The sequence below is a fragment of the Eretmochelys imbricata genome, chromosome 3, assembly GCF_965152235.1.
Source record: "Eretmochelys imbricata isolate rEreImb1 chromosome 3, rEreImb1.hap1, whole genome shotgun sequence".
Taxonomy (NCBI): domain Eukaryota; kingdom Metazoa; phylum Chordata; order Testudines; family Cheloniidae; genus Eretmochelys; species Eretmochelys imbricata.
Window position 1 is genome coordinate 196752502 of NC_135574.1, and position 13329 is coordinate 196765830.

Genomic DNA, 13329 nt, shown 5'->3' on the forward strand with positions numbered 1-13329 from the left:
AACATTTGTTGACAGTTGTAGCTCCTTTACAGCCTTACTGTTGTGCTTCAGCACCGTAACACAACTTGATTATTTTTCAACATATTAATTGAACTTTCCAGAGAGGGAGAATGACTGGATATAGATTGAGAGTGACTGGATTTGCGATCGTATTCTTCTGTTTTTGAAGTAACAGCAAAACTTTCCCAGTCATTTCCCTGTCTTTTTGATTTTCCCTTAGAAACTCTCATTCTTCTCATCTGTTAACCTACTATGACTTTCTGCCAACTCAGTGCATGACATCACTTTGCCTACGGTAACTCTCTCATTACTGCTATCAATACCACCTCTTCCAATGCCAACATAATCCCAAATCATCGACACTCTCAGCAGCAATTACATTTTGCTGCCTTTTCTCTGTGTGTCATACCTGTATCTCTCAATTTATTTCTGGACAATTCCATTCCTACAGCATCCTTTAAGCCTTATTCAGTTTTTTGTGAACGAATACATTGTTTACATTATCCCTGCTTCCCCCTCCTTGCTATTCGCCTTCCTTCTCACTTGGATTGACATCATGGTACTTGAATTTCTAAACTTTGAGACAAAGTTCCTCCTCTGCCTTGGTGGGTCCTGTGCTTATTGGCGGATTTGCTTGCCTCAGAGATTCACGGCAGCCCTCAGTTTGGCCACTTTTGCTAGTGGTTCAAACCTGCCGTTCACTCAGCTAACCTCATCATTGGCCAGCATGGGAAAAAGGAAGGAGAACAATCCCCACAGTCTCTGCTGATTCACCATGTAGATCGGGGAATAGCCCAGAGACCTTCCCCTCTGGTGGAACCCACAGTCCAGGTCAACTCCTCCTGTGTCTGACCAGGAGTTGGGAGGTTTGGGGGGAACCAGGGCCCACCCCCTACTCTGGGTTCCAGCCAAGGGCCCTGTGGACTGCAGCTGTCTAGACTGCCTCCTGGAACAGCTGCGTGACAGCTACAACTCCCTGGGCTACTTCCCCACGGCCTCCTCCCAACACCTTCTTTATTCACACCACAAGATCTTCCTCCTGGTGTCTGATAATGCTTGTACTCCTCAGTCCTCCAGCAGTAAGCCTTCGCACTCTCAGCTCCTAGTGCCTCTTGCTCCCAGCTCCTCGCATACACTCCACAAACTGAAGTGAGGTCCTTTTTAAACTCAGCTGCCCTGATTAGCCAGTCTGCCCTAATTGATTCTAGCAGCTTCTTAATTAGCTCCAGGTGTCCTAATTAGCCTGCTTGCCTGAATTTGTTCCAGCAAATTCCTTCTTGTTCTGGAACTGCCTTGTTACCTTACCCAGGGAAAATGGACCTGCGTAATCTGGGACTAATATATCTGCCTTCTAACACTCTCCTGTAGCCATCTGGCCTGACCCTGTCACAACTTGTTAACAAGTAACTAGCTCACTCTCCAGTCAAACTGATTTACATACATAGCAATTTTCTGTTAGAGCAATGCTATTCATTTGATAGGACACAAGCTACAGGGGGGCTGACAGGAAGCAGCATCTGATGAGTAGTACCCCCACCAGCTGAGGGTGTGGCAAAATACTGGGGTCCCTAGGGCCTACTGGGAAACTAGGCAGCGGACAGCAGGAATAGCTCAATCCCCTCCTACTGCTACTGCAACTCTGCCTCTTGTCTCTCTTCGTCCCCCTTCCACTCACCACCTAACCCCAGAGCATCTCCTAAATCCAATTTCCTCTGTCCATACAGTGTTCAGCACCGGTAGGGGAAGCACATGTTTAGTGAGCTGAGGGCTGCACAGGTGGACAAAGGAAGGAAAGGTGAGAGAGAAGAAATCCCACCAGCACTTTCCTCCCCTGTCAGCACCAGCCTATCTAACTCAACAGCCCTAGCCTCACAAGCCTCCCATTCAGCAGCAGCAGTCCCAGCCACAAAATGGCTAATAAATGACCATCTTGTGCCCCAAATCCCACAAGATACAGTGGATGAAAAGGACTCTAGGATGTGGTGGGTTGCAGGACTTTATTTGGCCATTTAGTGAGTCACAGACCAAAGAACGCTGACGATCACTGTGTTAGAGAACAGAGAATTCATGTAAAGCAGCTGGATTCAATTCCTAGTTCAGTCACGGACGCTCTGTGCACAGCAGTCTTGTACAAATTACTTAACAATATACTCATTTAATCTCTCCATATCTCAGTTACTCATCTGTAAAATGGGAATGATAATATTTTTCCTCTAGTAAGGATTACGAGTTAGTGCTCGTAAAGTGCTAAATTAGTGTTTGTAAAGTGCTCAGACACCCTTCCGTGGAAGGCTTTATGGAATTGCTTAACATTATCACTATTATTAACAAACGAGTTACTTGTGCCAACAGTCCTTCTCCTGTTTCAGCATTACTTTATATTTCCTACCATGTGAGGTAACTAATTTTTTCATTTTGTTGTTTAAGTTGCAGTAGTTTTTGTGATTACTCAGTAGTGCTCATCAAAGAAGGGGTTTTGCTCTATAGTTAAAGATCAACTTCAAATGTAAAAGTGCAAGCAAGGAGAGAGACCATGCTAAAAGGACACTTTCAGAATTGTAACCATTAGACGTATAAATAGTACAGAGTACAGGTTGCAATAACGTAAAACGTATTCATATTGAAAAATACTTCAAACTAAGTACATTCTGAACATCATATCAATGATTCAAGGACCCCCCACCAAAAAAAACCCCAAATCCCCCGCCAAAACACCCTGCTCCTGATGTCATGGTTTCACACTGTAGTTGTTCCGCTGCTACTCAGATCCTAAAAATTACACCAACAAAATTATCGTGAGTTAAGGCTGCTTCCTTACATTTCAGTGTATCTACACATTAGTTTTAGAACAGTGCACGATGTGAAATTTCCATATTACACATAACAAACTGTGTTAAAAAAACATTAAGGTTGCAAAGTCAAGCACTAAAAAGTTAAGGAAATGCCTGGATTAAAGTTGCCATACAACTTTAGTTTGGCCCCATTGGGTGTAAGCATCATGACACTCTTTAAATTAAATAACTCTCCCCCTCCCCCCTGATCCCTTTTAAACTTTAAACACCAAAATTTAATGTTGATTCGTGTGTGTAATTTCCTAGGTTTTTAAAAAAACAAACTGCAAAAAGAGACATTCCATCATGCAGAATCACACAGACATCCACATGGGGTCATCAGCTCAGCTGGAGCCTTTAAATCCACAACACAGATATCTGGCACTTGAGCTAATGGAGAGAGAGATTTTGCAAGAGGGTTTTCAATATTATTTGCTGACAACTGAGGAGTTCTGAAGCTCAGGAATCTTGGGATCCATTTCAGGCTCCGGAGGAGTCTGCACTCCAGTGGTCAGACACTTCTTCCTCTCTATTCCCGGGCCTGACACCTCTGCCTTTGTCCCCCACAGCTTATCCCTGTCCCCATCCTGTCTTTACCACACTCTCTCCCTGGCTCCTTGTCCCAGCCAGTCCTAGTCTCTATCAACCCAAGCTCCTCATTGCAGTCCCAGTCTCTCGCTGCTGGCTCCTTGTCTGAGCCCCAATCTTTCCTGAATCCTGTCCCCCAAGCCCAGTCTCCTTCCCTAGGCTCTTCATCCCAGTCTCCCTCTCAAGCTACTTGCCTCAGGCTCCTTCACTAGCCAGTCCCAGTCACCTCCTTTGGGCTCCTCATCCAATCTCAGTGTCCCCCCTGCTCCCAATCTCCCCCACGGGCACACTGTCCCAAACTTATTGCCCATCCACTTCCTGTTTCCCTTCACCCATAGCTCCTCATCCAGTCTCAGTTCCTCTCCCCGACTGGCTCCCAATCCCAATCTCCCCACCCCCAGCCTCTCCTCCTCAGACTAGTTATCCCAATCTATGACCTCTATCACCACCCCCGCCCATCTACTCACACACAAACACCCCACCCCCAGTCCAGCTATTGTCTTCTCTGCACTCCACTCAGACTGATTCCTCCTCTAGTTTAGATGCCAGTAGGGAGATCACTGAAGGCACGCGAGGGTCTCCCAGATCTCAGTTCTGGTGCTCAGTGCCCCACAGCAGTCAAGAGCAGCAATCACAGGGAAAGTTCTGCTTAGCTCTTGCAACCTTGGGCTGGAACATGCCCAGGACAGACAAAATCTTTGGACAATTTAGATACCAAATAATAAGCTTCTAGCTTGGCCAGCTCTGGGCAATTTTTAACAAAAACAGCACAGGGTACATTCTTGATATAAAGGCTAAGAACCTGCCAAATTTCAACTTCTTGTCCCAAACCCTGGTGAAGCTACAGCTGTTCAAAGAACAGGTTGTAAGATTTAAAAAAAATAAAATAAAAAAAATGGGCAAAACAATGCATTTCCCCCATCTTGTTTTCAGAAATGACTGAATTATTTTTGCTGAAGCAATTAAAAAAAAAAAATCCATCCTGAGCCAGACACCCAGCACAGAAAATTTCAGTCAAAATGGTTAAACGTTTGCAAAATTATAAGCAACTGAAAATAGGGTCTTCATACTACGAAGTGTCAGGTAAGGGCATGTCTATGCTTCAAGCTGGGGTCTGATTCCCATCTCGCACGAACGTATTCATACTCCCATCTGAACTAGCACACTATAAATAGTAGCACAGCTGCGTAACACAGACAACAGTGGCATGGAGTAGCCACCCTACGTATGTACCCATGAGGGTTGAAGTGGGTTTGTACTCAAGGCCGCTAGCCCCTGCTGCCACTGTCTGGGCTACAGCAGTCACACTTTTTAGTGTGTTCGCTCAGACAAGAGATACCATGAGTATGTCTTCATGAGCTGGGGATCACAACATTCACTCGAAATGTAGACATAGCCTTAAGGCATCACTATCAGCTCCATTGCAGAGTGCAATGTGATGGACCTGTTAAGAGTGGACATGCTGCTGCTTGTCTGGCTCCTCATTAAGGCAGCCAGGAGAAGATGATTTTGTGGAAGTCGGGAGGAGAGTTGGAGATCTGGAAGGACACCGACAATGAAGGGAGATATTTGTGATAGCAGCTCAGGGTGACTGAGGTGGAGCTTCTGGTGTTGCCAAGGTGCAATTGGGTCTATCTTGGTTTAATAGTTAACAGGACTCACATGCATATAGTAGATAAGAACATGTAACATAATGTAAGAACAAATTATGCCATACTTGATGCTCTGACATCACTCTTTCTTCAACAAGGGAAACAGACGTGTTTTAAGAGCCCCAAATCAACCATTGCTTGGAATGGTGCAAGTATATTAACGCATGTGCAAAAAAGCAGTGCAAGCAACGATGGTCTGATCATTAAAGCAAATGATTGGGACTTGAGAGATCTGGATTAGTTTCTCAGCTCTGCCCAGATTTCCTTTGTGGCCTGGGGAAAATCACTTTTGCCAAGATTTTCAAAAACAGGCTTTAGGCTAACTTTAGGCTTCTAAATCCATAATTAGGCACTGTGATGGGGTGTGCTCCCTGCACTGGCCCTGAAAAAGTTGAATTACGCCAGATGGGCCCAATCAGCTAATTAAGCTGCAAATAGGGCAGATTAGGTGGTGTGGAGGGCACTAATTAGAAGGAAGCTCACCTGTGAGGGAACAAGTGGGGCTTCTATAAAGTCAGGAGGCTGGCAACGTGCCAACCTGTAATCTCTTTCCCTGAGATAAGGGAGAAGGGAGGGGCAGGGATAGGAAAGGGTTTATCTAGTAGGCCAAAGAGAGAAGGCTGGAGAATAAAAAGCTTGGAGAAGCATAGTAAGAAGTAGTCTAGAGCCAAGAGCAGGAAGGCTGGTGTATCTGCAGACCGTAACTGCTTGCTACAGGGCTCTGAACTGGAACCCAGCGTAGAAGGTGGGCCTGAGTTCCCTTACCGTCCACTGCAGAGTGTCATTGCATAAGGCAGTGAACAGCAAGACAGCTTGAGCCACTGCGGGAGTGACAGTCAGGTCAAAGACCATGAGGACTGCCTGACACTACTGGTACTGAAGGACTTTGAAAGACTCCCAAGAAAGGGAAAAATCACAGTGTGCCTTGGCCAGAGTCACAAAGTCATAAAGCAGACATTTTGTATTTGTGCATACTTCCTTACTGTAGTACTTTCAGACCAATTCTCCAATTTGTCAAGGTCATTTTTCATTCCAATCCTGACCTCCAAAATGCCTACAACCTCTCCTAGCTTGGTGTCATCTGCAAATTTTGTAAGTATTCTCTCCCCTCCATTATCCAAGTAATTAATGAAAATATTGAATAGTACTTGCACCAGGACTGACCTCACTAGATACATCCTCCCAGTATTAGAGTGAACCATTGATAACTACTCTAAGTTACGCTATCAACTACCATTAGTAACTACTCTAAGTTACGCTACTTAGGTTGACTTACAGCGGTGTCTCCACTGCGCTGTGTCGACGGGAGATGCTCTCCCGCTGACATATTTTATGCTTCTCAGTAAGTGGGAGTACAGAAGTCGATGGGAGAGTGCTCTGCTATCAATTTAGTAGGTCTTTGCCAGACCTGCTAAAATTGACACTGCTGCATCGTTCGCAGGAGTGCTGATCTAGCCATATGTATAGACATGGCCTGTGATGTCACCGGTTCTCCATGAATTCTCTACAATAATTGCTAATGGTTTCAAGATTGCTTCACCTAGTGTCTTAAATACCCTATGATGAATTTCACCAGGCCCTACCAACTTGACTACATCTAACTTATCTAAATATTCTTTAACCTGTTCTCTATTTTGGCTTGCATTTCTTTTCTCTTGCTGTTAATATTGTGTTGAGTATCTGATCGCCATTTACCTTTTTAGTGAAGACTGAAGCAAAATTAAACACCTCAACCTTCTTGATTTCATCAATTATTTGCTCTCCTTCCCTGCTAAGTAGAGGACTTACACTTTCCTTCATCTTTCTCTTGCTCCTAACGTATTTAAAGAATCACTTCTTATTGCCTTTTATGTTCCTTGCTAGGGTAACTCATTTGTGCCTTACTCTTTTTGTCCCTACATGCTTGTGGTATTCTTTTGTACTGCTCCTCAGCAATTTGTTCATATTTCTTCTTTGTATAGAATTCCTTTCTGATTTTCAGGCAATTAAAAAGCTCCTGATAAAGCCATATTGGCCTCTTTCTATTCTTCCTATCTTTCCTAAGCATTGGGATAGTTTGCAGTTGTGCCTTTAAGATTATCTCCTTGAAAAACTACCAGCTCTCCTGAACTCCTTTTTCCCTTAGATTTTCTTCCCATGGAACCTTACCTACCAGTTCTCTGAGTCTATTAAAGTCTGTTTTAAAATCTTGGCCATAATTTCTCTGTTTCTGTTATCATCTGTAAAAATGAGGTTAATGATATTTTGTCTGTCTCGTCTATTTAGATGTTTAGCTCTTTGGAGCAGAGACTGTATCTGACTACGTATATGTATTAGCACTTAGCTCAATGGAGCCCTGCTCTCAGTTGGAGCCTCTCGGCACTACAGTATAATAATTATTTGTTATACAAAGAAGTTCTTTGCTTTTGCCAAATACCAAACCTTGATATTTTAGTTTGTATTTAATTTCATTGCTTTTCAATGGCAGTCTATAAAAGAACATACGGTAGAAAAAGTGTGTTAGTGAAGTTTGTATTCAGGAGCAAAGGGATAATATGTCACCAGTGGAAATCCCTTTCTTGGATTCTCTGGATCCTGGTTATAGCACAGATGGTGCTACTGCAGATGCTCCATTGTCCTGGTAATTGTACATGAACCTGCACATCCCTCCTTGCTCTCTGCCAGAAGCCTGGAGCCTGCACGGCTCTGCAATATTGTCGGAAACTTTGCAAGCACAGGACATACGATCCTCCAGTATTTGCAGAGCTGTAAGAAGAATGGAATCAGCTGAGTACATGACGATTTCTTGAAGGACAGATTGCTGTGGGACATAGTGAGAAGCAATTCACAGTTGTTGTTGGCATTCACAGAACACTGCAGACAGTGGAGTGCTGCTTCTAGGCCCAAGAAACAAGTGCTGACTGGTAGGATCACATCATAATGCAGGTTTGGGATGATGAGCAGTGACCGCAGAACTTTCAGATGTGCATGGCCAAATTCCTGGATCTATGTGCTGACCTTGGCCCAGCCCTTCAGCACAGGGACACCACAATGAGAGCTGTGCTGACAGTGGAGAAGTGAGTGGACATTGCACATTGGAAACTTGCAATGCACAACTGCAACCAGTTAGTGGGAAACCATTCTGGACTTGGAAAATTCACCGTGGGGTCCATTGTCATGCAAGTATTCAGAGCCATTAATAGTCTTCTGCTATGCAGGACTGTGACTCTCGGCAATGTGCAGGACATAGTGGATGGATCAGCAGCAATGGGGTTCCCGAACTGTGGTGGAGCAATAGACAGCATGCATATCCTATTTTGGCACCAGACCACCTTGCCACAGAGGAGATCAACAGAAAGGGCTGCTTTCCCATGGTTACGCAAGCACTGGTGGATCACCAGGGATGCTTCATCGATATCAATGTGGGCTGGTCAGGGAAGGTGCATGATGTTTGCATCTTTAAGAACAGAGAAAGCTACAAGCAAGGACTTTCTTTCCCAAGAGGCCGATTACCATTGGTGGTGTTGATATGCCAGTAATGATCTTGGGAGACCCAGCCCACCCATTGCTCATGAAGCTGTACACTGGCCAGCATGACAGCAGCAAGGAAAGATTAAACTACTGGCTCACCAGGTGCAGAACGACAGCTGAATGCACTTTTGGTAGACTGAAGGGAGACACTGGCATCGTTTACCCATAAGATTGGATCTCAGTAAAAAAATTTTTTTTAAAAAAATCCCAACTGGTAGAGCTGCATGCTGTGTCCTGCATAATACCCATGAAGCAAAGGGGGAAAAGCTGCTGCCAGGGTGGAGGTGAAGCAGCAGTCTGCCAAGTTTGAACAGCCAGACACAAGGGCTATTAGAAGAGTTCAACACAGATCTATACAGCGCAGGGAAGAGCACTTTAACACTGAGCCACAGTAATGCATTGTGAAGTACTGTGCTCTACCTGACCCTGCAGTTTTGGGGCCTGTTAGGAATTGTGTGGTGCTTGGTGTACATTTATGATTATTACACTGATTGTCACTGATCCTACGAGTTGTGTCACAGTGTTCAGTAACAAGTAAGAGGGTGCTTTCAGAACTGCTAGACACTCTGCAGCCTGTGTTGTGAACTAATAAAGTTTAATTATTTCCCAAAGAATATAATTTTATTCAGTAGCAAAACCAGTGCAAAGAAAAATCTGTGCAATTTAAAAGCAAATACATAAGAAATTTAAGTTAATGGAACAGAACAATGGGAAAGAACAAACATGTCCACTTTACCTACACATACAGGAACTGTGGCTTTTACAGGTCAGCGTATGTGAAGCTGGGGTTGTCCTTAATGTCCCCTGGGGCGGAGTGGTAGGGGAGGGATGTGGCCCCTGATACCATGTGGAATGTTGAAGGGGGGTGTAGAAAGCTGCTGTAATGCTATTTTCTGCGGACTGCAAAAGGAGGCAAGCCTGTGATTGTTTGACCCATAGGTCCACAAGAGTCCGCAGCATCTGTTTGCTGCTGGAGAAGCCCCATTATGTCCTTTGCTTCTCTCTCTCCTTTTCTTGCTGGGACTCTTGGGCCTTTCTCCTCTCCACTATTTCCTTCTCCAGCTCACTTCAATGTTCGCCCTCCAGGCTCTTTGCTCACGGTCTGATGCAGCACTGGCTTGCAGGGTCTCATGGAACATGCCATCTCAAGTCCTCCTTATCTGGTTCAGATGTTCCATGGGCGTGGAGGGGAAAACCCCTCAAGGCCACAAAGGCAGCAGCTTCCGATAAAACACAGACGTACCACTCTCAATATTATCACAGTGCAAAGTGAAAGTTAAAATTTAGAACTCCCTTCCCTTGCTCCCCTAGAGTTTTAAATAAGACATGCTCATTGACTATTCTGCTTCGGAGGGCTTGTGCACGGTGCCACTCACAGCACCAGCCACGGTGAGGATGGCCTGGCAGGGGTGAGGGGAATGAGGAGGGAATTGCTTGGCTGCATGAAACTATGAGTACAGGGCAACGGCACCGAATACTGGCACCATCTCCCACAGGTGATGATGATTTTTTCACTTCTGCCCGTAACAGAGGCACAGACAGCACAGCTGCTTCTGGGGTCCAGAAGCCACCTCGGCCCATAAGCTGCTAGCCTGAGTATGCGATGGTGCCTGACAAAGTTATTGCTGACTGACATACGAAAGTGTCCTACCACTGAGGAAGAAATAAGACTGCCCTTCCTTTCCCGCCCCCCGAAATCTTTCGAAGAAGATTGCAGAGTACCCCCATGAAAGTTTTCATTGAGATTTCTCAGGAGGATTCAAGGGACATCCCTGTGTACATAAGCAATGGTTCCCATTGCCTAACTCTACAAGGGAATGATAGGTAAATAAAAATGCTACCTTTCTTTGCTGCACTGCTGCCTCTTCTAGCATGAATACATTAATTAAAAGTCATTAGCTGTGTCCTATTAAGTTGGGGGCGCCATCAGTACACCACTGTAATGGGAAACACAATTGTACACTTACCCAAATTTTCTCCCCCTGCATCAGGCTCGCCCGTGTTCGACTGCTGGCATTGACTGCACGGTGTGGGAGTCTCATCAGGTCCTGGCTCACAGCATAGCTGGATCCCTTGGTTGCACGTCCCCCATCCTCCTTTCTGATCATGCCAGGGGCCTGTGGCTTGGGCTCCTCGGCAGTATCCATGGTGGTGAGTTCTCCAGCAAGTACGGCATGCAGCTCTTTGTCAAAGAAACAGGTCTGTGGCTTGGCACCAGATCAACTGTTGGCCTGCCTGGCCTTCTGATATGCCTGACGCAGTTCCTTTGCTTTCAGGTGGCACTGCTGCCAGTCTCGGTCAGACCCCTTCTCCTGCATCCCCCGTGAAATCTGCTCATAGACACTTATGCTTGGGTCTGTAGCTGTGCTTGTACAATCTCTTCTCACCACAGGCCCAGGAGATCCAATATCTCCTATCTACTCTGTGTCGGAGCACGTGTGGCATGTATAGCCAGCATGGTCAGTTGCACATAACAATGGAGTGCTGCTAGGTGTGATCACCAAGCTGGACAATCAGGAAATGGCATTTCAAAAACGTGCCAGGCTTTAGAGGAGAAGAGGGCCTTCCAGCCTCCATGACCCTGGGGCAGAATCAAGCATTAAGGGCCAGCTGCTGGTGGACTGTTAGGGTCAACGTAAGTAACACAGTGTCTACACTTGCGCAGCATCAACCTCAGTACATCGACCATGCCCGGTGCCGCTCAAGCAGGTGGTGTTACTTTGTCGGCATAATGGGGCACTTATATCAGTGGGAGACAAATTCAAGTGTAGACCCTTGGACAAGTAGGTGGATGCAAGGCGGCTTACGTTGACCTAACTTGCTAGTATAGACCAGGCCTGAGACTCTTTCCTTTGACTGAGTGCTGAGGAGACAGTGAGATCAGCCCCTAAGGGCCAGGGATCATCAGCAACCATTCTGACCAATTAAGCAGTGGTTTGTAGATATGACAAGGAATTCCATTCAACTCTTAAATGGAATGGAGATTGCTACAACACGGGGCCTGAAGGACGGTAGTAGGTTTAAACTTGAGATCCTGGGCTTGGTGCTGTGTGAGAGAGGTAGAAAGCTTTCTTCCATCTCCTCCCCACCCAAAAAGTAAACACACTTGCAATAATATGCTAAATCTGTTTTAAAAGGCTCCCTTTAATGTATAAACTCATGATCGGAAATGCTAAGGTTATTACAGATGCACAAAGGGTAGTAACTGCTGATTTACAGGAGATGCAATTCATACTTACATGAGTCGGCTGTTATACCTCAAAAATACCTAGTCCGCACACTGCAGCCTACAATATTTTTTGCATTAGTGCCATTATCATAGATCAAGCCACAATACTGTACAACTTGATTTTCTTCCCTCTCATTGCACAGCGCTGTCCTAGAGTATTTGTTCCCAGAAGCCCCTTTTCTCTTTGACATTGCAGTTGTCATTGCTGTCATCAAGTAGCTCTACCACTGGTCTCTCAATATGCATATGAGTCAGTGGAAGAATAAGGGAGCGAGGGTGCACTTTATTTAGGTACATAGTTTTTAAGATGACTTGCAGTAAGAAGATGCACACAATACACACAGAGGTACTTTAATCAGCCATCACAACATTTGGTTATGAAAAACCTACCTTAGGAGAAGAAGAAAGCTCCTTCACTGCAGGAACAGCTGACATATTCTCACTCATTCCTGTCTCTGTCTTTGGTGAGAGGACTGGTGGTGCAGGAGCCTTTCTTTTCATCCTTTCTGCTTCTTGCAGTGGAGTAACTTGATTATTTAAAGCAGGGCTTGATTTTGGTTCATAAAATGGATTTGATCTAATTAAAAGAAGGGAAACATATTTCTTTGCTATCTCTTTGCACTTTCAAAACAAAAATAATAGTTGATTGTTTTGATTGTGCTGTTGCTGCCTTTTTCATTTTTCTTTCTTTCTTTCTTTTTTTTTTTAAAAGACCGATGAGTGAATTATGTACAGCCAGCAATTGCTTTAGGCCAACATTTGCAAAACTGGGTATCTAAAGCTAGGTTCCTAAGTCCATATTCAGCTGCCTATAGAAAAGTGGCTGAGCACCCACAACTCTCATCGAAGTTGATGGATGTTGGAGGTGCTAAACAACTTTGAGAATCTAGAGAGTTTTATTTAGATAACTAAATGTGGATTTTGGAGCCCAATTTTAGATACCCTATGTTTGAAAATCTTGGCCTCAGTGTATATACAGTCAAAGTCAAGTACATTTTCATTTCAGTCACAAACAGCCATCATATAAGTCTGAGAACACTCAATGGAACACACAACAGCACAGGAAAATAATGGCTAATGTTGTTTGCATAGATAAATAGCCCTTTGTTTTGCACATTATTTGGCTAAATATCTTTCAAGAAACCCAGTCAAACATGTTCATGTGTAGTCTGATGCGTTATCACCACAGCAGCACTATTTATATTCCATCTCTCAATGATAAATAAAATAAGCACTTTCCTAGTATTTACACTTTTTAGCCAGGTCTCCAATGAGTCTTATGTCAGATGATCATACAGACCTTTTCCTAATCATTTAATGTACTTACTCTCAGCATGTAAAATAGATAGCAATATTGTATCTAATAAGGGGTCCTCCTCTGTATCAAGCTAATGTATTCACTCTGTCTCTTATTTTCCATTCTTTTCCATATGTCCAACAGACCTCCACTTATAAAAAATAATCATCTGATCCACTATTCCATCTTTTACTATTGCACACTTTCCCAGTAAGATATACA

At 44.4% G+C, this 13329-nt stretch overlaps 1 protein-coding gene across 4 annotated transcripts in view; it reads right to left on the reverse strand.

The window, feature by feature from the left end:
- The window catches only part of EHBP1 (EH domain binding protein 1), a 320086-nt gene that overhangs the window by 141637 nt on the left and 165120 nt on the right, over window positions 1-13329 (reverse strand). For all 4 annotated transcript variants that reach the window (XM_077814056.1, XM_077814055.1, XM_077814053.1 and 1 more), the window contains one exon: window positions 12201-12387. In XM_077814056.1, the coding sequence (XP_077670182.1) occupies window positions 12201-12387 (187 nt within the window). The remainder of the gene's footprint in view (window positions 1-12200; window positions 12388-13329) is intronic.